This window comes from Bombus huntii, chromosome 1 (genome assembly GCF_024542735.1).
Source record: "Bombus huntii isolate Logan2020A chromosome 1, iyBomHunt1.1, whole genome shotgun sequence".
NCBI classification, from domain to species: Eukaryota; Metazoa; Arthropoda; class Insecta; order Hymenoptera; family Apidae; genus Bombus; species Bombus huntii.
The window spans coordinates 12,712,420-12,739,441 of NC_066238.1; the positions used below are offsets into that span (position 1 = coordinate 12,712,420).

The following is a 27,022-nucleotide window of genomic DNA, read 5'->3' on the forward strand; positions in this document are numbered from 1 at the left end:
TGTTCCTGTTGCCACACTTGAGCCTCGAATCTAGCACGTGTAATTACCGATGGCTTAGATACCACAGGCGTCGAAAAGACAACCTTCACAGCACTGAAAAGTTTCTGACTATTGACTAAACAATAATAATCTATTAGTGAAAAATTACTACGTTCGATCGCTATCTTAACATTCAGTAAATATTTATCTATTTAACAACTGCGATAAGACAATATTGATCTTATATACTTAATATTAATCGCTAGATAATGTAGGACCACATAAACCTTGCTCCAATGATTCTTTTATTTCTTAAAACAGAATCTTTATTATGATACAATATACAATAATAAAATATCGCAATTTGTGGTTATTCTTTTTCCGCCACCTATTTGAAAAATAATAAAAGAGAAATACATGAATAAAACTCTAAAATTAGTGAAGACATTAAGTAGCTAATGATTTTTTCTCAGTAAGCAACAGAAATATATTTATTTCATTAAACTATACACAAAATATTATAATTACATATTTAACATGATTCATACTTTACAACGTAATTGGAATGTGTTAACTAGTATTTACAATGTAGTAGCCCTGCTGTGTGCAAGTGTGACAAAATGCAGATTTTTCATAGGAAGTTCTAAGGATGCCCAGGTGGCCGTGCGACATATATGTATATATGTATATATAAGTATATCACATGAAATTTTACTGTCGTTCAAGTATGCCCATTGAATCCCTTGCAGAAGCACAATTGACTGGAGAGTCGACAATTTCTTTCGTTCGTTACTATTAGGATTATCTTTTTGTTAAAATGAGAGCAAGGCTTCAGTGGTATATGCTTAAAAATAATCGCTTCTAGTATTAGAAAAATAGCTTTACTTATTTAGACAAAAGTTGCCTGCCCTTTGACCAATATTTTGTTAACCACCCTTTGTACTGTTTTCAAGGCATCTTGCTTACTGTTTCCCTGCGCTTGTACCCATCAACAGGGGTAATAATTCTCCATGGATACATCTCTAAAACTTCAACATCAAATATAGAAAATATATGTCATTATGTTTATATATTTAGATACACTTTATAATACATATATTATGTATATATGTAAAGTATGTACGTCTATACTTGATTTGTTTGCCTAGGTATCTTTTGAACCAGACCCCCGAACTTGGTCCAATACCTAAGCAGCATTAGCTCTTAATAGGTACTTGAGGTCCACTCTGACAATAAGGGGCTCTATCTTGATTTTTTAGATATAGCAATAGACTAATTCATGGCAAAAGTGCCAAACGAATCTATCGTTTCATTTTCTTTTAGCATGAAGCATTTCCATGAGAAGAGTTTGAGTTGGTGCTCCACCGCTACAATGTTTCTGATAAAGGTGATCTTCTCCCCTGCTCGCTACCACATGGATTCCAGGTAATACTGCTAGCAGCTTGTTAAATTTATCCTGTTTGTATAAAATCTCATATATATCGAATCGTTCACTAAGCTATCAGAAATTAGAAAAAAGAAAACCTACGTACATATATATGAGATAAACATACCGGTATAGAAGGATAACATGTCAACGTGTAATCCAAAAGAGCTTGTTGGACTTGTTCGTGTCCATCTTGTACATGTTTCTTGTTAACTAACCCACGGACTTCTGCATATTTAAATAAAATTGATGCATCACAATGATTTTTGTCTAATAATAATATAATCTCATAGCGAGACATGTAAATATAAGACAAATCTAGAGAAAAAAGAAAGCGTACCATGATTGAGCAGCATCAAGAATTTCATGCATATATAGTCTGAAAGATCAAATTTGAGTTCCTGAAGTTTGGACGACAAATCATTGAAAAGGTCTGCCAAAGAAGGAACTCCAAGTAGGCCGAGGCAAAGGAGATCAAACTTTTGGCCATTATGAAGCGTAGTCTCATCAGGTAGATTATTGTGTAACCTTTGATGAAGATGGTCGAGCACCAACATATCCGACCAGGAGTGCTGTAGCAACTTCATTTGGTCATCAACCTGCCCAAAAGAACGTAAATTGTAAAAATATATATAAAATTTTGTCAGATTGAAATGTAAAAATTGTGCTAAATTTTTTAATAAGACGACTTGTAACATATATATCAAATGAATTTAATCGAGACATTGAAATTTTGAATAAAAATAATTCAAAGAAATAATTAAAACTCGAAAATTTGAATTTTGAAATATAAAATTGAAAAATAGTATAACAAAAGCTAGAATTATTTATAAAAGGAAAATTATATGTTAATTTTTAAGAAATATTATTTAATAAGCGACAAAATCTTTATATTCGTGCTCCATATTGTTCGTAAAATACAAAAGCATGGCTTGAGACTTGAGATATCGATGAAACGATGACAGAACATTTTACAGATTTCCAAAGACAAACACAACAAAAAGTATATAATCGGTTAAGTAAACGGTTTATAATTAACATGGGCCTGCTTTAGGGCAACCGCCATAACCCAGAAACGTATCTTGTTATGACCTAGATATGAGGCGATGCTTGAAATCATTCAGTGATTGTGCAATGCTGTTGGTTACCTCACATCCCCGCTCATACTACCAACAGGCCAGCGAGGAGTTATTTATCGGTAAGAACTAACTTCTCTTGAAAAAGATTCTCGACGACGGTTAAAACCGTGAAATTTTTATATCTCCTATAATAGACGCTTAATATACGCTTGTTTATCGTACAATTACAAACTGATCTAATTTCCACGAAAAGATATACGATATTTCAATAATTTGTAGATAGAAGTTGAAAGTGAATTTACGTATACCGATCAATAGAAGATTCGCTCTAACGCATTGTTCTACATTATGTTGGAGGACAAACAGTTCATATAATTGAAGTTCATACAGCTAATAGAAGTTTACTAATTCTCCTCGTCATATTTCTTACTGAAATAAGCGGAGGTAGATGTTTTCATATAAACGAATTCAATCGGTTACTTAACTAGTTAATCGCATACTAACGAAAATTTTCATAGAAAAAATAAATATAAATGAAGTTCGGATTCTAACGAAGTTCTACATTTATATACTCTTCCTATAAGCCGATGACGTTTCGATAAATTCAAGTCAACTTACACAGCGTTATATATACACGTTAAATAAGTATATTTAACCCTCCATAGGTAAACTAGGTCATTCATATCCAAGCTTAATTTTTCGCTATTCTAAACTTGCAAAGTATCTAAAAAAAAAAATTCTAGGATACCTATCGGAATATTTTTACTACGTTTTATACGTTATACACCATCGTTAAATCGAATACCTGAAACTTTGTTCAGTAAAAAATAAAAAATCAAAGGAAGGAGAGATATGAGAGATCGAAATTTCTCTTGGATCCTAAACGAGCCAATTTGCCTAGTTGAGAGGGATTAAAGTCAACAACATTGGCACCAACCTTGAGATCCTTGAAGAATACCGAATTCCTTGCCCAGTCCACTTGCGAGAACAGATTCTGATCGAGCACTTTGCACATTAATTCGAACAAGTCCACTTCACACTGATTGTACGTTTGATTTTGTAACAGTCCAAAAAGGGATGCCTGCCACTCGCGATCATCGACCGTTTGAACGAAGTCTCTTATCATCGGACTAGTTTTCAACGTGGCGGTAGAGGGTGCGGAACCAGCGGCCCCGTGAGTGGACTGTTCGCCGAAGTTGAAGGCCTTCGGGCTAGGGGTGGTGGAATTGGCAGCCCATAGCTTGCTATCCAGGCCAGGGTTGAGGTTGTGCAGGTGATTACCGCCAGAAATGTTTGGCTGGGAGGACGGTGCGATCAGTTGATGCTGACCAGCTCCGCTGCCAGCTTGTGTCGTGACCAGACCAGCGGCCACGGCTGCGGGGGATGGACTCGAATCTGGAGAAGACGTTAGACTCGAGACCTGAGGTATTTGTATTTCCTGTTTAATATGCAGGAAAGGCGTTACGGCGGAGGAATAGTTCGATGGGTCACCGAGGCTGCCGCGTATCGTTTGCAGTGCCAGCTGCCGTTGTCTCATCATTTGTAGCTTCCGCGCTCGGTCTCTCTTGTACATAGGTCCAAATTTATTCCTACCACCTCTCATTCGGTCCGCCCGCACGGCTACAACAGAATCAAACGTACAAAATATTGAAACAACAGGATCAGTTCTTCGGCTTTGGTCTGATACATCTGAAACACGAATCCAACGGTTACTCGGGCTTTGCTGGATGATCGAACGAAATGATTTTGTTAGTCTTTGCGTGTTATGTTACGTGACTTAACAATTTTGCGTCGTTCTTAATGATGTCTGAGAAAATGATCGTTGAGGCGACATTTGACGATCAAAGCTTCGGTTTCAGCGACAAATCTATCAGAAAGACGAGTCGAACTTTAGCTTTTTAGTTGAACCCAACGATCTTGTTCATTTTTCCAGCTTCCAAATAATTCTGTACGATTTTGAACAATTTTCCATGGCTGAGAAACGATAATTGAATTTGAAATTTGTTCTAGTAATTAAGCGTAGTCGTCTCCAATGTTCGAGTTTAAAGAAGCACCACGTTCCAGAAGGAGACGAGATTTAATCTTAGCCAAACGGGACAAAGCGTAAACCACTTGCGACTATCCTTGTTCTACGACTAGCGACACGTCTACTTGCTGCTTGTAAACGAGTAGCTACGTGTACGACATGGATCTCCACCTACGAAAGCTGCAGGTGTTATTTGGCACGTTAAACCCGTCATTATTGAGAGCGAACGTTAAAACTTGCCAGCGTCGATTATTTATTGTCTGTCATTAACTTCAAGGGACGACCTGTTGACATTCTTCTTTTACAACACTGCCAATGTAAATACTTCTTCGATATTTATGGGTAAGGATATCGAGATAATAAAAATTCCCTAACACGTAACGAGAAACGAAATATCGAAAGATTTTAGTACAAAGCGGCCTCTTTCGTGCGACCCAGTTGGATGTTTACGCTCGAAACTAAGTATTACTGCATCTCCGAGTTAAGATTCACATTGTAAACAACAGATTCCCAGATGTGTGGTCTCGGGGCAGGAAGTGGCCCAGCAGAGGAACTCGATATGGATCCCCCCTGACAGCGAGGGATTAAAATGTGCCTTGGTGAGTCTGCCGCATTAAAGTACCAGTGTTTCCTTAGCCAGTAAACGTGATATGAATTCGCATCTACTTAACAAAAAAAAAAAAAAAAAAAAAAAAAAAAGTAAGAAGAAGAAAAAGAAAAAAGGAAAAGAAAGAAAAGAAACGGATCTTTATCCTAAGATCAATTCAAAATTCGATTTCCCCGTTTCTAAATTTAAACTTTCGAAAGGCGAATTAAAAAGGAAAATGTCGAGACAGAAAGCCAAAAGGATTAATGGAATAAAATGAAAGAAGTCACAAGACTAATAATAATGTGGAAAGAAAAAAGAACAGTCTCGCGCCATAAAAGGTGGCCGGTTCATCCATGTGCATCGCGACGGAGAAGTTGATGGCGGTGTGGCAACGTATCCCCGAGAAGAGGTCGTGTGCCCGATGACGATCATCCGCGATCCTCAGGGTCACGGTGCTATCGAGGGAGGATTTCGTGCAGCTTTAACGATTTATAGGGCGGACACGCGGCTAAATCGGCGGCGTTGCCTATTTTCGTACGAGGTGTTTGCTATCCGTCGTCGCATGAAAACACCAGCGAACACGAACAAGCGAACGAGCGAGCGAGTAAGCGAGCAAGCGCGGTGCGCGCTCGTTGAAAGTGAAAGGAGGTTGAATCGCTTGCCCGTCCACTTCTGCCTCTGAGCCGGCCTGCCGAGGGAGGAGGGCCACCCCTCTGCCCCCACCTCCTCGCACACATATATTCATACACATACACATAGACAGGAACCGTGTCGAATACCGTCCGACACCCCGCCACCTCCTAACTCTACTTATTCCCTTCCCTCGACCCTACTACTCTCTTACCCCTCTCTGAACACCTCTCGCCTCCCGTCGATCCACATTGCCGCCTCCGCCACCCTGTGTGCGCGCGACCGCTTACGCCTCCTCTCTTTTTCTCTTCTTTCTTTCGTCTCTCGTTCTCACCGATTCCCTTTGCCTCCTCCTTCTCCTCTTCCTTCTTCTCCTTTTTCGCTACTTCTGACTGCTTGCGTTTCTTTCTCTTTTCTCCTCTCGTACGAAATCGCCACCTTTTCTCGCCTTTCCTCCGTCGATTCCCTGCCTTTTTCGAATATACTCCCGTTCCTGTTCTTTCCTGGCGCTCCTCGTCTCCCTGAAAACTCCGCATAACGCGGCCACGCACTGTCGCGGCGTCCGAACATCTGCGACTACGATTGCAACCGTGTCACAGTCTATAACTTTGTACATGTAAAATTCGCACGCACACACAGTCACGCACACACACACACATACATATATAATACAATATATACATGAAATATAATATTAAAATATAATAAATTTTATACATATATATATATTTGAATATTTTCGTTTCGCGCAATTTAGAAACTTTTAGTACGGAGCTATACGACTGGAACGAAGAAGGACATCCGTTAATTGCCTTCCCGTCAGGAGCAATTATTCTCGATAACTATTGGCCGGAAAGATAATTCCAGCATGGAGGACTGAGAGGTAGAATATCACGGCAGAGCAACGATGGATTCGCCGCCGTAAACTTGACACTCGGCTGCGAGCATTCGTTTCCCGAACTTTTCTGCCGTCAGTGCTCCGACGAATACGTACTATGCAAAGCGAGCGTCATCCATCATCCAAGGATTACGCGAACGTACTCGCGCGAGCACGCCTCCTCGTCTTTTCTGCTCCTATCCGCGACACTCTCTTTTCTCTCTTTCTCCAACATACGTGACCGACTCGCCGAGAATTCAGACAATAGCCGAGAGAGCAAGCCAATAACGAAAGTTGCTAAACTTGACTTTCAGGTTGTTGCTTTCGGCCACTTGTTCTCGATTGCTCGCTTAATGCTACGCAACGCCGCCATCGGCTATCTCGCTGACTTATTTAACACGTGTAAAAAGCTACCTCGCTGCGTGCCTCCTTTTTCGATCCTTCGTTTACGATCCTTCGTACACGCGTTTCCCCCTCTTATTCCATATTCCATCTCGCTTCAGTTTCTTTCCTTCGTCATATTCTTCTGTTTACACCGTTCGTTATTTCGTATTTCTTATATGCAAGAGTCCCATTCTTCTGAAACGAAAAGATAGATTGGATTACGATCTTTCGTGCATTTCGTTTCCTCGCCCTCTTTCACCCTGTCTTGTATATTCATTGTAACGAAGAACTCGAGAAGACTGGAAGGGTCCAAAGATCGGCGTAGATCACGGTTAAACTTGACTCTCGGTTCAGCAAGGTTTCTTTTCTCTCTCCTTATTGCCATCCTACGTTTACGATCATTCTCCCGTGGTCTTTCTTCTCCCGTGGTTTCACCGAGCGTCGTAGGTGTTACACGCTGTCAGACGTACATCTTTCTACCTTTAATTTGACGCCAGGTGCATCGTGCGCTTGGAAATCGTCCTGCCTTATGTATGTGATGTAAATACTTCTGCTGCAACGAAACTCGCGTTCAACGCGAAGACTATTCGGTCGATAAATCTATCTTAAAAACTTCATTCATATCGACGTTCGTTTAATCACATCATTCACGTAGAAATCAAAAGCGTAGAGGTTGAATTTCATTGAATTAGTTATACATGTCGTAGAATTCTAATTTTGATTAATTCTCATATTAAAGCATATGATTATTTAACGCACAATTATTTAACTGTTATCTTCCTCCATCGCGTCCGATATCTTTTAGTGCTCGCAAAGGAATTTAATTCCCAACTGTTACGGTAAAACGAGAACGTCTTATCTTTCCGATGGAGGTGAATACCTACCAATGAAAGAAATTAAATTTCAATTGTAAGTTGTAATTAAGCATCTCGATCTAATTAAAGATAATCAATTGTACGATTAAAGAGATACAACGTCATACGTTTGTTATTTATCTTACTCAAAAACTAACACGTCTTACCACCAACGATGTTATAATTGCAATTATAATTACTACAATTTCTATCTTACGATCGTAACTCGATCTGTGGTACATTAAAACGATAACGTCGAGCAACTAAAAATCTTGTACAGTGGTCTACGTAGTACATTTGTAAGTAAATACAATTGGAGATACGAGTACGAATGGAAAACTTGCAGCCAGTCGGAAACACTTACGACGCGCAAAGACACACTCGTACACTCGTGACTGGTTAACAATGTGTTAAAACTCGAGACTCTTTCACCCCGGAAACTCCGTGGAAATGATCTATCGTCTAACTTCCGACCACGTGTCACACGCGTTTCCTGTGTTTTTGTTAAACAAGCGAAGCGTGAACAACGTGAACGGAGAGATTCAACAGTTTCTGTCGCCCGGGATGGTGTCCACCGAGTGGGTGGCGGAGTTTCGCGTGGGCAGAGGACATTAGCGTATCGATATATACGGCTCGATTTGATCGGGCTCGATCGTCAAATATACATGCCAGACAGCGACACTGATGATATTTACGAGTCGAATTCCGGGGTACCCAGCGGGTTGGAACCCGCGGAAACGTGGAATCAAACCGGAGGAACAGTGTACCTCGGTGAAGTAGCAACCGGAAGTTTGAACAGGACGCGCGGAATTGCGTCGTTGTGGCGTCGAGTTTCGTGGCTGCTCTTGACTCCATTACGCGAACGAAATTATCGATAAATTACAGCGATCAGCGACGCTGGGATATAGACTTTTACGATGTAAAACGATAATATCATTAAGAATCTTGCTTGTCTATTTTCATCGATAGAAATTCTACGAGAAAAACATAGTAAAGAACAGGATTGATCACCGATAAATCAGACTAGCGGAGTAAGAAGGCTATTGAGAATTTCAGATTTCCCGGAATTTCATCTAACCCCTGTGAAAATTGTGCGAAAGGATCATGAATCGCGATACTCGTGACACGAATAAACCGAGACGATTCGATTTATGAGAGAGAATTTCTGACTCTTGGGTTGCGCAGGGATGTGGCAAGACGAGAGTCGCCGTGTTACCAAAGCGGCATATAAATGCGTTAAATACACCTCAGGACGATTTTCCATCGATCGTCAATGGCTGGAGAAACTGTGTCACGATCCTCGTGATTTGACAGAGCACGCGATCGCCGAGCGTATATCTACCGGAAAAGTTTCATTTTGTCGAGTTTAATGTGGATTTAATATAGTCTCGCGAAGGAAACGCATTCTACTTAACAATAGCGCGACACGGTATTCTCTTTTATCTTTTCCTTTTTTTTCCAGAATCAACATAGATATCGACGTATTTTGCATAAGAAGCGGTTACGTTATGAAAATATGACAGGATTATTTACAATTGAAGGTACGAAACGTGAAGCGTGGAAAACGTGTGAAACGTGCATAATAAATCGCCTTGAAGCGTACGAGCGTTCTAAAACAAGAAGCAAAATAAACTTGTTAAGAAAATGTATACCAGGAAATTTTTATTTTATTAAGTAGTCGATCTCCTGTCGTAAATAAACTAAAATATATGCGCTGTACACGTCAACGAAGATAAATATAATTACCTACATGTTTTTCCGTTTACTAATACACTTTATCAGTAGGTAGCACGTATCTATGATAAAAAGCTTCAAATATGCTTAGCGGGTTGACCTTTTCTCCTGCGCGGAACAATTGCGAGCAATTATAGTAACAACGGTAAGTGCGGACCGCGTTACGATAGCGTTTCAATAAAAACATACATTCGTAATTGAAATCGATATTTCCATCGGCGGTTCTCCGTACTTTTCTCCTGTTTATAATGAATCTGCGACAGAGTGGTCCGCGTGCATGACAGAGATCCACGTGCAATGAGGCCCGTGCAGGCCATTGAAAGAATGCAACCCACGTCCGGTTCGCAAGGTCCGCCACGACGATAAGCGTAGTAGACGCAAGAGCGCCGAACCCGAGAGCGCGTATGTCGAAAAGAAAGGGAAACCCACTTGGTGAATCTGGTCCACGGGTCCAGTGACGTCAGACCCTCCCCATAGAAATTAATGTGCGACCACGTGACCACCGTCGCCCACGGTTGGACCAATCGCGCGAGAGAAGTTCCCCCGTGACGCAGCCGACGCGACGCGCCCGACCGTTGCGTTAGTGAAGTCATCCGCGCATTGCGAAACAACATAAAACAAAAAGAAAAAATTGTAGAAAACGACGAAATCTTCGGTCAGGAAACCCTTTCGGATTTCCAGCCGAACAAAGAATCATAATTAAACTACATATTTATGCAAATTCATATTTTTGCAAAGATATAGAAAGGAATAGAACCTAAGCAGAAGTTCGTGTTACCTATTAAAAAACTATTACAACGCGTGCTAAACTTTTTGTATTTTATATATGCCTTTGTATATTATGCGTATTTTGTGTATTTTTGCACTTTCAAATTTCCCACAAATGCATACAAATCCGCAGTCTAATCATGATCTTCCAACTTCTACGAAAGACAAGCTAGCGAAAGACAGGTGCTAGATACATGCATATGAAGCGTTCTGTTTTACCAAGCGACGATACTAACTCCCTGTCGCAACCAAACTTCGAAGATATTTCGTGCGACGATAATTGCAGTAATACCTGATAATCGACTGGCAGGCTCCAAGCATTAGATTTTAGTGCTCCACTAACTGCGCGCCTGAACACTTAATCATTATAGGAACAGGTTAATATTGATGGTTCGATAATCGACCGTGTTACCGACGGTCGTAGCCGAAGCTTTTCAGGTATTCAAATATTACTCGTATCGCGGCAACGATGACGTACATAGATCGTACGCTGCGACGCGATTGCGTATCGGTGCTTAATGTATGTATATGTATGGATACAGGATACGAATTTGGACGCGCGCTGGAAGGAATGGGAAAGAAAGAGAAGGAGTCACGAGACGAGAAAGAAATAAAAGCTTCGGCGAAAAGAAGACGGTGAGGCTCCACTCAACGAGGGATTACACAATCCCCGCCTCAACCTAACCTTTCTCCCCCACCTCTGTAATGCGCGCGCGCGCGAATGACGAAGGTAGGAGTCGAGCAAGCGAGCAAGGCAGCCCAGGCAGGTAAGCAAACAGGCAAGGCAGACAGGCAGGCAGGCAGGCAACTAGCAGGCAGGCAACTAGCAGGCAGGCAACTAGCAGGCAGGCGGCCAGATATACAACTTTCTTGCAACATAATACAATAATTATGAAATTTATGAGTTTCTAAACAGAGGCGCATGCCACGATTTCCGCTGTCCTATCTGCTTTTCCAGGCTCCGTATATAATACGTATATTTACAAACGCCGAATTCTTAAACGTCCAGAAAGCTGTTTTTCAGCGATTTTGACTGCGCCATTGATCGACCGGTGACCGCTCTCACTTTTACAACGGGACACTGGCACGGGGCATGTCCCGGAATCGACAGGGACCAAATCGAACGTTCAGAGTACCCTGTGTTCGGCCATTAAACACAAACCTGCTCCACGTGGCGAACAGATGCAAAAAATGCGCCGGTTTTTCGCAGTCGTAAATGGCATATTCCTTCGTTATTACTTTTAATGCTATCCCTTTGACGAATTACTGCCACGAAATTATCCGCGTCTTACAACGTCTGTTTCGCTTCAGAATACTTCAACGCTTTTGTTAATTTCTCGTTCGTAATTCTTTCTTTCTATGTTGCAGACACGCTGCTTGCAGTAGGATATTCTCGCTGGTTCTTTAATTAGTTATATTTTACGCTACCCCATTGTAAGACTGTACTATAGTAATTAGAGTACTTAGAGAGTCTTTACATAATTCGAACGTAATATGATTAAGAAAGCTGATAAGAATGGTATCGTGGATTATCTCTCGAGGGAGCCTACATCCACCAGGAAAATAGAGTTTCGTCGAGGCATCGAAGCAGAAAAGCACGAAGCATCGCTTCAGCTCGCGCGAACAGTCATCGCCTATCTCGATTGCAAAATGCGAAAGAATTATGAGTGTATACCTATACACGATTAACAGCGCGATCCGAGCGAGCGTTTAACGGCAATAAACCGAACCTTTCTTCCGAACAATCGGTTAGTTAAGAAATTTTAATGTTACGTAAATTAAGCGGGAAATTGATAAATAAGTTCGTCGGTAATGAAACTTCGGTTCCAAGGGGCACCGCTAAATCGGCGGTCTTTTTTATATTAAGTAATACCGTTAAGTAATATTTAAGTAGCACACAAATGGCGTATCGTTTTTCGTGACTAATGAACACATACAGATGTAGGCCCGTGTGTGTCATAACCACGGAACGTGGAACTTTCGACGTCGAAAGCGACCCACGAATCTTTCCGACTCTAATTTCACCGTTGTCGCCGGTGAAAATATATTTCGACCGTCTAATAGAAATTTGTCCGGTCACCGAAAGGCTTTCTCCTGATTGTATCGTGCAGACGCGAAACAAGCTCCGAACGTCCTACCTCAAATTTCTAGATTCCATTTGCGCAACACTACCGGTTCGCCTTTGGCCATAGATGAACGTGCGCGCGCACATTGCCGCTCCTCCACGTGACAAATCTGCCTTTGTCCAAAACGAAAACTCACTGACATCGGTGGTATACCGAATTTTTTGTCAAGAATGACGCTAATGAAGAAAACGAAAGGCGAGTAAGAAGTTAGTTCTCTAAGAGAGCCACATTGAGGAAACTTTTTATATCGGCCACGCCAGATGCCTAAAACTACTAGAGCGCCATAATACACGCTATCCATCCCCTTAACGTAGCCATCTAGAGAACGTAATTATGATTAATTGTAATTATGATGGAAAAATTCTGTGTCTCTTCCAAGATAGAAAGGTAGAGTAGTTCCTTTAACGAAATTATTGTACGAGTAAGAAAGATGACAATTTCTAACTTTGCGGTGTGATTGTTACAGATATACCAGGTTCTATATCATTGAGAGGCGATTACAATTATTATTCCGTACGAAGGAGGCAATTAGAAATCCAAAATTGGATGGAAAATAAAGAAATTAATTACGATAGAATATCGTTCGTGGAACGAATAACACGAGCCTTGAGGAATAAACGTCGCTATATTTTTAGAAGTCATTAAATGCGCGTTTAATGAAAAAAAAGGGAGAAATCCAAGTGTATGTGTATTGTCGAGTTAATGTTGCATAAGTTATTTCGATTTTTTTGTGTCATTAATGTTCTTCGAATGTTACCTCAATTATTTGACTGATTATCCAATTACGTAACCTTACGTCTGCATTTCCGGAGTATCGTCAATTTTCAACAACTTTCGCTGTAAATCTTTCTAGCGAATACGGAATTACGATACACGAACCATATTTGACAATAAAAATGTTTACATTTCAGGAAGAAGTTGCTCGACTAAGATCTTACGAACGAACGTTCTTCTTTTTTCTTTTTGTTGAAATCAGACGAAAGCCTGAGACAGTTTGCCGTCTGGGTAAAATTGGATAACGCTTCGAGTTCGAATGGGACAGTCAAATTATTCGCAGCTGCGAAAATTAAGACTCCAGTGTCAATATTTGATCGCGTCTGTACACATATGGTGGCACGTTCGAAAGTGAAATTAAAAACCCAACGAACGTTTCGACCATTGTCGGTGGCCTGTCTCTGTTCGACAACGGTACGACAACTACAGCCAGCTCAGCCTTGTTTTAAAAGGTAAGACAGATTCATTTATCATTAAAGGGTAAAGCGTGGAGTAACTGACAGTCGTCGTACATCAAAGAGCTTCTTGCCATTCGGCCGACATAAAGCTTTCTTCTTGGCAGGATTCTCTGCTAATTTGCCTAATTACAATGCCAGGTAAACACGAAGAATTTAAGTTAGAAATTTAAATGCATTTGCAAGTTTTATAGGATGAGCGTGACCTCGTTCGTTACCAGAGTCTTACAGTCTCGTGAAATAAATGTGGATGCTCTGCTAGATGAGTTCACGGCTTACAGAAGAGAGTATGATTTTCAATCAGCTTTAAAGCAGTTCCCAAGTAACGTTCATTACGTTTGAACGAGGCGTGTTCTCGTATTCACGGACCACTGCAAAACGGCAGGTTTGTTGCAGAACTGTGACAGGTGTTATCGCACGATTACCGCCTATTTAACCGGTGTTTTCATCCGATGTCGACGCGCTCCTCCTTCCGCGGAGGTATTCCCATTTTTTCCACATAAATGTGTCGAAATTTGACAACGAACGACGTATATCGGAACGTAAAACAACAGTTTATACTTTAACGCTTAAACAGAAATGCGTAAACTATGTGGTAAGAAGCACCGAGATGACAGTAATAGCGGTGACAACAACCGCGAAACTTTTCTTGCCGATCGTATACAGCAAGCGTTACGAAACGATCGTCGAATTAACGTCAAGAAGCATTGTCAAGTGCACGTTCGACAATTAATGGTTGGACAATCGGTAAAACGCCAACTTTCGATAGCAATTAAAACAAATATGTATATACGTTTCGATATTTCGAAGATAGTTGGGAGATCGGCTCGTGCCACGAGAAGAAATCGGTTCTACCTAATCGGTATAAAATTTATACGTAGAAGTAGGTTTTTACATTTCTGAATAGCGTGCAAGTAAGAAACTGCTTCCTTTCGTAAACGCTCGCAAGCACACTGGAAACTTTCCGCATTAAGCAATCCGCGTTGCCGCTGTAGGAACGCCGTGGAAAACGGCGTGCAAAGGCGGCAATTGCGACAGAGCCTGTTTCGAGATTCGCTTAATCGTTGGGCCTTGAGGGCCTAGACCCAGTTACTCGAATTGCATTAGACGCTTCGTTCGAATCGTCCTCCCATTTAACTGTTGCCAAAGTGCGAAAAAGATTTTCTAAGACCGGTGGCGCCAGCCACGGCGATTGCGGTTTTGCGAATATATAACCTCGACTTTCGCGTAAAATCTGCATAATTCACGGATGGAAAGCGGATCAAAAGCTAATCGCGAAAAAGTAACGCGATACATTTAGAAAACCGGCAGCAACTATGTTGCGAATTCTTTTTGTTGCGTACATGCAAAAACGGTTTGCCTAATCGGCTGTTCGAAATGGACGTGGATCGTGTGATATCGGTGTAATTAAAATTAATGATGGAACACGGTCGCGTGAATGATATCGACGTTGAAACGAAGAAGAAAGTGTTGATCAAAATAGAAGCGTTAGAGCGTCGAAAGAATTTGCGAAGGAAGACAACGGTATCGGTTGAGCGCTTCACGCGCTGTGTAATAAGGTTAAGTTCGTAGGAGCGTAATACGAAAAGGCTCGAAGGCGAACGTATTCTGCCGAAGTTTGCCGAAAGGAATCGTGCGGTACCGAAGCGCCAATCGCTGTACACGCGTTCGCGCGCAAACCGCTTTTGACGTTCCGCAGGATGTACGTAAAGATATTGAATAAGAGATAACGCAAAAGTTGATAAGAATGCGGTAATATTAACGCACCGGTGATATCGTGAAAGTTACGCTAAACATCCGTAACTCGTAACAAAGCGGTGAAAGTAATTAGATCACAGCAGATTTCAATGGGGACGATAATGAACGCTTGCGGTATTAAATAAATGTACACATTTATACCGTCGATGTTTCGACAGAATTATTAGGCAATTTTTAGCAACGATATGATATGAAAAAATATAAATGGCATCTGTTTTATTAAGATCTTTGTTTTCTAGTAACGTCGACGTTAATATTTTTGACCGAAAACCTGTTATACGCGCAGACGCAATAGCACGCGTGTCTCACGATTATGTTGCATAACTGAACATCGAAATCTACTCGGTCGCATATACGCGTGCGCTTTCGTTCTTTTACCTTCTGCATAAAAATCGCGACGATACCCGCATGCAACGCTTTCACATCCAAAAAATGAGTACCCATATTGTCGGACAAATAAAATTCGTTTACGCAACAGTACGAAATTCTCTGTATCGTTGTTCATCTTGCGCGTCATTCCGCCCTGTTTAATCACCGAATTTTGCGATACTTGCAAAATGAAAAAAGAGAAAGAAGAAACAGAACGAAGGCACATTCCGTGGATCCATCGCGAGGGATTATCGAGAAACTATACGCGTGCATATGTATTTTTGCAAAGCGTAACGAAATGAAAAAGCGTAATAAATGGTAGATAGCCTTGGTATAATGATGCCACAATTCAACAAAAAAACTCACCCTCAAGCTTCATGCCGACTTCGAGGCACTTCTGAAAACGACAGTAGGGACACCGCTTCCGTTGTGTTTTGTCGATGTGACAGGACCTCTCGGCGACGCACGTGTAGACCTTCTTGTTTTGGACGGTGCGCTTGAAGAAACCTTTGCAGGATTCGCAGGTGAGTAGCCCGTAATGGTATCCGGAGACCTTGTCGCCGCAGACCGGACAGAGCTCTTCAATGATGATGTCCTTGGTGTCGGGGAATTCGGACGGACACGGTATCGAGCCGGTCACGACACCAACCCCGACCTGGCCCAACCCAGGATGACAGATGGTACCAGTTGGTAATGAATAGGTGGTAGTTGGTATCGCGACATTGCCGCTTACCGTAGCGGATCCGCCGCCATTTCCGCCGCTACCAGCCGCGCTACTACCGCTACCGCCGCCACCAGCAGCTGCATTCCCTGCGGTGGGCCCACTGCCGCCAGCGGCACCCGCACCACCGCCTCCACCCGCTCCTCCGCCGCCTCCAGGACCGGCGGCACCGCCACCACCGTAACTGCTACCACCGCTACTCTCGAGGGATGTCGACGTACCGCAACCACCACCTCCACCGCCATTCGCCGCGCCATTGTTGCCTCCACTGCCGCTGCCAGTGCCGCTTCCGGCTCCTGTTGGCGAGAACAGACACGTGTACACCTTCTTGTTGCCGCAAGATCCGATCTCTAACGCAGATGATGCGCCGCCGCCGCCGCCGCCGCCGCCGCCGCCGCCACAGCTACCGCTTCCACCGTTGTTACCACCGTTGCTACCGTTTCCGCCACTTCCGCCGCCTCCACCACCGCCTCCACCACCACCACCTCCGCCCCCACCTCCCCCACCTCCAGTCGGCGAGAACAAGCACGTGTATACTTTTTTACTACTGCACGGTGAGTTGTTACGTTTGAAAAAACCTTTACACGACTCGCACGTCAGCAAACCGTACTGATAACCGGACATTTTGTCGCCACACATGGGACATCGTTCTTCGAGAGCGGTGGAATCGAAGAACGCGGCATCGAAACCCGAGATACCACCCTGCGAGTGCGACTGACTGTGTACCGGCAACTGTTGCTGTTGCTGCGGTTGTTGCGACTGTGACTGATGACAGATCGTCGTCGGTGGACTTTGAGCGCAATTCCCATACGGTGACGAACCGTACTGCGGTTGCTGCTGTTGTGGTTGTTGCTGCTGTTGACCAGCCCCGGCCGCACCTTGGGGACTACCCTGTGGGCTTAGATGAAACGGCGACATATTCAGGGATATCAAGCCCGAATGCTGCTCCATCTCCAATAACATATCACCCTTGCGCAAGTGCTGCACGGAGGAACGTGCTTGTGGCGTATCGGCTCATATATGAATTGCCTGTGAATTTTCCTAGTTCTAGCCACCGTGATGAATATCACCAATTATTTCTTTTTTTTTCTTTCTTCTCTTACTTTTTCTTTTATTTCTTTTTCGCGGCTGGTGTGTATGCGACAGAACAACGGCGGTTTATCGGTTTATTGGTTAGGCTGCCCCCTTTAAGAAGCGGTAACGGTGTACGTCGTGCAAGGTCGTGGTACTCTCGTATGCTACGGTACCAACGACTGTGTACGATGTTGTCGGTAAAAATGACGATACAACGACAAGCACAACGACGATGACGACAACGATGAAGTGGAAAGCATAAGCCCGAAAGAAAACACACTATATTCCCTTGGCACGTACAATATCGATCACCAGTCACGTTTTTCTACGGCACACGTTCATAAAGAAAACCATCGCGCACCACCGCAGAAAGTAAATCCTGTTTCGGTCGTGCGTACTACGTCCGAACCATCGTAAAAAATGTGACGAAACGTGGGTCTGTGTGTGTTGCGTGAAAAAGAAAAAATTCTCAGCTGTCACTGTTGCATTCGTGTTACTCGCGAAACAACAAAACCACTGTAACGTCCCTTTTTTCTATCCTTTTTCTATCCTTTGGCAGCGTGGTCACTGATAAATCCAGCTTTTACAACGAGACACGAAACAACAGCAAGCACACATGAGGTTTAAACTGACCGTGGAAGTCGCGAGACGGGGGATGATCGTATCGACTAGGATCACAGTGCGAGCAAGACAATCGAATCGTTGTTTCACCGGGCACGCGAATCGCCGGTAGCGTTACCGAGTGATCGCACATGCGCGGATGCGAGATCAAGTTTTGATCGCGGCGTTTTGACACAAAATAATCGACACGGACGTAATTGGATAAATAAGCCGGCTATCAGGAGAACACGCACACACTGCAATCCAACTGAATACCCGTAACGTGCGAAAAGTCGAAAAAATATACAACGGTGTCTAAAGTCCGGAACAAGTAGACACACACAAACAGAGAGAGCGAGAGTAAGAAATGGAAAGAACGTTTGGAGTTCCCGTATCGTGCGACTTGACAGCGCGGCTATCTGCGTACGACTAGTTGTCTTCTCGCCTCGTTGCTTTCCCGAAGGGCCCGCTCCCTCCCCTCTGCCGCCCTACCGGCGATACATGGACGTAGGTAGAGTTGGGAGACCGTCTCGCGAGACACGGCACACGTCACGTATATCACAGCAGCAAAGACGACAACGATCACGGGCGGCGAACGCGAAAAACACGGACTGCAGGATGTCTTCCTTTTTGATCCATGCCCGGTTGGCTCTCCCCTCTCTCCAACGGGTATATCTACTGTTATTAATGTCGTTGTTGTTGTTATTGTTGTTGTTGTCGTCGTCGTTGCCGATCAGAACGACACACGAGTCTGTACACGGCGATACTGACTGCACACACCACACGACACGATGACGATCGAAACGAATACAGCACGACAACGCGGCACACGGTGGCACTCGGTGCGGCACGGCGCGGTTTCGCCCGGTATAGAGAGATACGCGCTTCACCGTGACACCGCCAGGAGTAAAATAAAATTGGCAGAACCAGGAGAATGGCGAGAGGCGCGCACACACCACCGTCGTCAGGCTCCCTTGGCTGTTTCGGTGAGTACAGAGGAGAGAAGAGAAGGAGCGCGCGCGTGTCCCTTTACCGACGGCCACGGGTCGAGTGTGAGAGCACGAGAGCGAGAGAGACGTACGGCGTATAACCAACACAGCGCACGGCATAAGTGAAAGTGATTCAGCAGCGCATGCCACAGCGCGCGACCAGGTGCCCGACGGAGAGTAGTGGAGGTGCCTCCGAGAGCTCGACCGATTGGTGGGGGGAGGGCAACACGCGGCGTCCGGGAGGAGAGGGACCGACTGAGAGAGAAGCAGAAGGATGGGGGAGGTTGGGAGGTATTGCCGTGGTCGAAGGGATTGACGCGGGAAGGGAGAAGGAGGTTGCACAGCCGATGGCGGGGATGACCTACTTACGGAACCAGGTCTATGTCGGCCGGAGAAGTATTGTCCCTGTACGCTCCCGCGCCGGTCTGCCGCCCGTTGCTGCCGCCGTCGTTTTGTCGACCGTATTTGTCGTCGGTGGTGCCGGCAAATAGCCCGACGCACGTGTACCACGGAGCCCGCACGGGTTTCGATCCCGAATCGATGCGTTCCCACCGAGTTACGACGCGTAACGATCGATATATCGCGGAACGTTCGAAAAACGTCGATCGCGCGAGAAACCGAGACGCGTTTAGGAACCGATCGAACGAATGATCAAACGCGCGCGATTGTTAAAATATTTCGATGAAGATAATACATTGCGACACGACGATAAAATAAAATTTGTCTGGCGACTCGTACGAGATACCGTTTATCCCGCAATGATTTCGCGTACGCGATACGTACTTCCATTCTTTTTTTGTCGTTACACGCGAGAAAGATGGAATGGATGCCTCGAGCCCGCTAACAACTCTTGCTTTCAAAGAGCACAGGGGAGCCAAACACAGAGAGTCGCGGTAAGCGGGCACAGGGCAGGCGCACAGGCCACATACAGGCCGTGGCTGGGTCAACAGTAACGCCGTTGGCACTCCCCGACAGTGCCAGTGCTTCTCTGTGTGTACGTCGCAGTAGATGTACGACGCGAAGCAGTGGGGAGACCCACTGACCTAGTTCGCTGAGAACATGACGCAGCCGCGACTCACTCCCTCTCATTATGTCTTTTTCTCTCTCTTTCTCCGTATCTTCCTCGCCTTCTCGCGCCCTCAGCCAGCCACCTCGCGTATCCTACCCTCCCAGCTTATCTTCCGTCTCTCTCTCAGACCCTGTCCTTACCTCTTTACATGTCCCGTCACCCTAAACGTATGCGCGTCTCTTTTTCTTCTTTCTCACTCTTCCTCCCTTCTTCGCCCTGTTTCTTTCCCTCTTTCACGCTATCTTGTTCTTTCTCGTTCTTTCTCGTTCCTACCCTTGCTCTCTCTCTCTCTCTCTCTCTCTCTCTATCTCTATCTCTCTCTTTTTCTGCTTGTGCCTAACACGTATCGCCTTTGCTCTCTCGGCCGACCAGGCTAACTATACGACGCGTTTCTTTCTCTAACGCTATCTCACACGGCTCCCCCCAAACCTCTCGACAAACGTGCCATTGCTTATACACACGCCGAACGTAATTGTCGCGCTCTTTTTCGTCTAAGTAACCGTGTGCGCCTGCCGTAATAGCGCATACATTTACGTACGACCTGTCCTACCTATATACGACACACGCATGCACGCGTTCGCGCGCACGCCGTGTCATCGATGAATGCACGCAGCAACTATTGCAAACGTGTTGTCGTCATCGTCGTTGTCGTCGTATCCAGTGCATCGGGTTTAGAGGTTAGGTGGTTAGGATTATTTCCAATAAAAAATTCGTCGACGTACATTTTCAAATGCTCGGCTGGGGTAATCGGGCTTTCTTAAGAAACTCTTTTAAATGGACATTGTAATTCGGTAATTCTCTCGTGTAAAGATGTTGCATAGAAATAATCGAGTGAGATTTTCATTTAAGTAACAGGAACATCGTGGTTTTTCAATTCGAATACATCGAGCGTATCGTTCGTGTTACGTAACAGCTTAAAAATAAATCATATTCCACATTCGTACACTTAATTACATGATATAATAAAAGCAAATAAGAAGCGTGTATACAAATGGCGTTCAGATCAACGAGTTACATACATATTACGCGTAGAAAAATAGCGACATAAGAATAGATGGGAGAAAAATGTAGCGAAAGATAGCGATAGACGCTGGCTCATGGCTAAATGTTAATTACGAAGCTCGAGCAGGAAAGTTTGTTCTGTTAATTTTACTCGTCGGAGAAGTAACGGCGCGATTGCGCGAAATCCAAATTGACATCTGCTGAATATCCCTTTAAAACTCTTTCCATTTTCGCCGGCCCTCGCTCGTTTGCGCAACAACTTGTTAACAATGCCCCTTTTTAAATAGCACTATCGATTCGATGTATTCGTTTATTCCAAAGTAACGAGAGTAACAAAAGTAAAAAAGAAACGTAATTCTTTATCCAGAACTTTGGCAATAGAAAAATAGCGAAGATATCGAGAAATACCATAGAGTATGTAATTTACGTAAAAATAAGAATCGTAATGCGTAAGAAAATCAATTTTTCATCCACTATCTATAGATAAAATGTGCATTAGAGTAAACTTGCATTTTCTAAAGAAAAATTACGACAACCAAAATATTTTGATTCTATATTGATAGCGTACCTGTTAAACCACTAATATACGGTACGAGTAACAGTGGAAGAAGCATAGGATCGATCCTACATCCTGTTCCTCATTGTGTAGCACTTTGTGCGGCGCCGAAACGCGGTTGCACACAGGTTATTTTCTCGCTTTGTTCCTTCGGGTGCAAATCGGAAACCCGTGTATATACCTGCACGGTATCGTTGTGGTGGTGCCGCGGGCACGACCATCGTGCAACACATGCAACACATTTTATTTCTACCGGCGCATTGAGAAAGAATAAAGAGGTCGGGCCTCTCTGTGTTCCATTGCATGTCACGTTAAATCACGATCATCGCTGTGTGACGGTAGAAACGAAATGAGAGGAAGGAAGAAAAAAAAGAACGAAGCAGAAGATAGACAAAGAAAAGTAAATAGCGCGTGAGCAAGAGAAAAGAAAAGAGGGAAAGGATGGAACGAAAGGGAAAAGGGCCGCCGCCGTGCTTCGGCCAGTCGAAAGGGCGGAAGAACCGACGAAAGAAAGTGAAAGCTGTGACCCAGAAACTCTGGAAATGTAAATGGCGCGCGCACCGATACGTTCGGGAATTATAAATGATTATACAGGGCTTCTATTTGATTTCGACACGCGATAAGTAGACGATTTCGTTAGATTCGAACGCTACAAAACTGTCCTCATAATTTCAATCGGAGAAGATTACGAAAATTACTTATTCAGTTTGATGTTTAATGAAATTGTCATTGAACGTGTTACGTGGGTATATATTATGAGAGAGAGAGAAAGAATGAGAGAGAGAAAGAGTTACGTTACGAACTGGTAGGTTGTGTGGTAGCTTTGTCGATTTGTAATATAAAGCTACTGGGTACACAGATGGACGAACAAGCACGAGAACGACTACGTGCTATGACAAGGCTGAAAAAGTGCGAGTCCTTTACCCGTATAAGCTGAAATTATGCGACCATTATCGGCATTATGCTATTTCTGGGTCAATTAGCATTACGCTGATCCTTTAAACGCCCTACTCGAGTAGACGAGTAGGTAGCGCGAGAATGCACGCGGAATTGCTATCGCGTTCTTGACTATCGGAAGTAATTTAACCACTGATAGACGTGTGGTTCCACGCTTTTGTAGGAATTACGTTTACCCGCTGTGCGATACATTTCTTCCTTTCAAGCAAATACGGGAAACACGTCACAGTTTTCGAATATACGGACATACAAGAAAGGATTCGAAAAACGTCAAACGTATATTTCTGTGTTGTTTGAAGAATATTCGATTTTATATTTATAATCGTATCGTATCTATGCCGATAAAGCGACGCGATGATGTTTTAGGATATTTTTAAAATTGTAAACTGGATATGTCAATCGAGGAAGAAGAAAGTTTTATCCACCTACTTTGTATCATCTTTGTTCCTCTTCGTTTAATTTGAAATATTTGCTTATTATTTCGTAAAGACTTCAATGATCCATTCGGAGACCATATCGATCATCTTCGTAAATTGAAAGGTGCGGGAAGACGATGATGTTACAAAACAATTTACCTCGCAGTTTACCGTTGTTTGTTACTTTCTTGTGTCGGACGAACTTATGCAAGTAGGATGATATCCGTTTCTCGAGAACTGAATATTAATTATGCGCCGATATAGCGAGCTTAAGAAATGAATAAAAAGCAAAGTCGATCAGTTCGGGTTTTAAGAAGATCGTATCTCGAACGAAATGAAAAATGGAACTAACTTCTTACTGACAGATTTGATGGATAAAATATTTTCTTATCGATAACATTCAATCAAGATTAATTCAAAAACAATCGTCTGCTTTTTTTAAGGCTAATGTCTTTGCGTAACGTTACGCTCGAAGCAGAAGGATAAGATGTGTGTACATATACATATAGAATATATGATTTATTTCCGTCGGATTATTTCATGATCGTATTCAGACAAGCAGTGGAAGTAATCTTCCTTTAATAGATCGAACAGTATCAGGTTGTGAAGATAGAATGTTAATAAGCATATTAAGGTCAACCTATCTCTCTGTCGGGGGGAAAAAAAAAAAGAAGAAGAAATAGAACTATCCACATCGTCTTCTAACGATTACCATCTCGATATTAACTATGCAGGTATGGTATCTGTAACTCGTAATATTCGTCGCAAAGAATATGAGCTGGTGTGATCTTTCTCTCTCTTTCCCTCGGCTCTTACTCCGTGAGCAACGTGCCTCGGTGTGTGAAGTGTGCCAAGGACCGCCCCACTCCGCAATCCCATTTTCGAAACTAAAAGTAAAATCTAACTCATTGTGCTGTGTTGTACACGTACACGTATATCCTTATACATACAGGTTTGCATACACAGGCACGTACGTAAGAAAGAAAAAGAGAGATTGTAATATATTTTTGTCATACGACCGAAACCGTCGAATTCGTTTAGGGCGACGCGGTCGCCATAACAAGGACGTGGCTATGAAATTTTCATTCCTGGAACGAGTTCGTGAAGTTTCGATATTACTTTCGCGAGGATCCTCGGCGTGGACGCGTAAGGCCGCGCGAAGGACCTTAAATCATCGAGCAGGTGGGTGGCGATATTTTCGATATCCTTCGAACGGAACCTTCGTATTCCTTGTCGTTCTCGTTTCGCGAAACCGCGCGGTCCAAACAACGTTTTTTTTATCCGTCAGTTCTCCTTTTCGCATCTTCGTTCTTGCGGCCAACATTTTGCAATAAAATTTCATTCTCTGTCAGCAGGAAAAAAACAAAACAAATCGAATAAGGGAAACCTAGGGAAAGAGAGAAAGAGAGAAAGAGAGAAAGAGAGAAAGAGAGAGAGAGAGAGATTGTTTCATCTACGAAACGCGAACTGACGTTTTGCAGGCCAGTTCGCACGTCCTTGACACACTTACCCACATGGGATATCGCGAGACCATGTGTAACTGTGTGTGCATTAATGTGTATGCGCATGCACCCACACACGTCGCTAGAGCACACACACGTATACATCGTTACATACGATCCTGTGTAAATGCATGATCTTTCTTGTATGTGTCTTGCAACGTATTACACGAACCTATGTACGTATGAAACATACACACGCGTATCGCGGTAACAAAGATGAGCGTGCGCGCGTGCACATCCATCGCGTTCTACGGCAAAGGACGCGTAGACCAGTTTCTGTGTGGAAGTTGCAAGGATGTACCCCTTCGCGCAACACGTATGCATCTTATCCGTGTGTGACCATGTATATACCCCAGACGACCCTCTCGGTGCTTGTCGTCTCCCATTTTTATTACCTTGCAACTGGGACACACGATGAAATGCGAAATGGACCTCGAGCCGTGAACGGGCAGCGAACTAACGAATCCGGGTAAAAAACGCGAGCAGATTCGGCACAGTTTCGTTGCCATGGAAAATTATCCCGTTCGGCTAACAACGTCCACGAGACGTGCTCGATCACCGTACTTCCGTTTGTACTGTGACTTTCTTTTATAAGATAAACGACGTGGAAATGAGGGAGAAAAAGGGTCGAAAAATATCGTCCTTCCAATGCGTTTCTACGCTGAACATCAAACCATTGTTTGGTTTCAAATAAATTTGATTAACGTTAGATGGGGTGCGGACAGCTGTCGACTTCTTCTCCGAGGGTTAGTTGTAGCTGTTAATAATTGAGAAATTTCTGTCCAGTGGATTTATGCAAAATACGAGAATTATAAAAAATATAAAATATAAAAAATGAAATATAAAAAAATGTTCTAACAACGACTTCTGTATTATAATAGAATCGATGAAAGAAGAAATTAATAAATGCCACGGGTAACTTTCACCATTAAATTTATTGTCTTTCTATTATCTTCTAATCTAAACTGCTTTTGTTCATTATGTATGTCATAAGTATCGGATAAAGTAAACAAACATTTGCAGGACGTTTTGTAGAGCAAAAATTATTGTTCTGTACAATAACTCAATGTTTTTCTTGACATGTTTTCGTCATATGTATGAACCTTATTCTTCTTCTGTACTTCAATTTCTTACCGTACTGTCATTCTATCATAAAACGATCATATAGATAGCTAATAAACGGAAAAGAGGGGTTCCATTGAATTCGCCTTATGCCAGATAAGAAAACTACAGAAAAAGACAATTGCGCTTTTCTAGAAAGAAACTAAATTACAGAGATGTCCTCGACTACCTGGCCAGATCTTTCTCCGAATAGTAGAGGTGATCCTGTATATCTCCCTTGAAGAGTTGCACAGAGGCGTGTTGCCGATTTCTCACCAGGTTTGTCAGTTCATAAATTAAGGATAGACGTAAATATTTGGAAATACTGTCGAAAATTATTGCGTGCTATTCGCTACAGGAGGGCCCCCCCAGTAACCCAGTGCCACGACAACAATCGTCTCTGGCGCAAGAGTGCGTTTTCTCTTTCACTGATAGATCAGTGTAACCGTCACGTGTACTTTCCACAATTTTCCGTTAAATTTTCCCTTTGGAGCGTCTTCTAGAAAAAGACGGACGACGATAGCAGTAAAACTAAAATTTCTGGCCCGTGATGCTTGACGCCCCCGAAAATTCAGCACAGCTCATCCGTGAAGAACAACCGAGAGAAAAACAGCTACTGCAGAAAAAGACTTCCGCCCGTTTCGACGCTCGCTTGTTTCTTCGAGAAGCGACACAGAGCTGAAGAGCTTGGAGACGAGCTTCGAGATGAAGAGTCACCATAGAACGAACATAAACGGGGTTGATGCTCTAGATAATATGTAAGATTTTCGTCCTTCGGTATCGTCAAATGTCAAATAATTATACCTCGTTAAAAGTATAGGGACATGTCTTTTGTAACGTTCGTCTAAATTTCTACCTGATACAGCGTAATTATCTGTTGGCCAAGTGTTGCTTTTGTTACAACCGAACAAGGATTTTTAACGTTTCGAAAAGTCTTTACCATAAAATTGAGACAAGCAATCACACATATCGGTAGCGATTCTTTTTAACGATTTTTTTAACGATAGAAAAATGCGATTCGATGGAAAATGGTCCAAAGTACTCAGCAGGATTAAGGAAAGCTTTTTCGATCTATATAGTAAAGATATAGTAAAGATTCTATTTTCGATCAGTTCCTAGGCTAGCGTCATAAAAGATTTCAAAGCTTCTATACTTGGAACGAAGATAATAAAATAATATACACGATCCATGTGACCGATCTCTTCCG

General features: G+C 43.1%; 2 protein-coding genes across 2 annotated transcripts in view; both read right to left on the reverse strand.

The window, feature by feature from the left end:
- Nucleotides 1-263: 263 nt before the first annotated feature.
- Nucleotides 264-18,614, reverse strand: LOC126863606 (nuclear hormone receptor FTZ-F1). Its single transcript, XM_050613923.1, has 5 exons — nucleotides 16,195-18,614; nucleotides 3,422-4,104; nucleotides 1,746-2,004; nucleotides 1,533-1,633; nucleotides 264-1,435 (listed from the first exon to the last, which is right to left on the reverse strand). Exons 1-5 carry the CDS (start codon nucleotides 17,510-17,512, stop codon nucleotides 1,289-1,291), a joined length of 2,508 nt encoding a protein of 835 aa, XP_050469880.1. The 5' UTR covers nucleotides 17,513-18,614; the 3' UTR covers nucleotides 264-1,288.
- Nucleotides 17,630-27,022, reverse strand: part of LOC126863723 (forkhead box protein O-like) — a 60,255-nt gene continuing 50,862 nt past the window's right edge. The window contains exon 3 of the mRNA XM_050614178.1: nucleotides 17,630-18,898. Within this exon, the coding sequence (XP_050470135.1) occupies nucleotides 18,639-18,898 (260 nt within the window). The 3' untranslated portion in view covers nucleotides 17,630-18,638. The remainder of the gene's footprint in view (nucleotides 18,899-27,022) is intronic.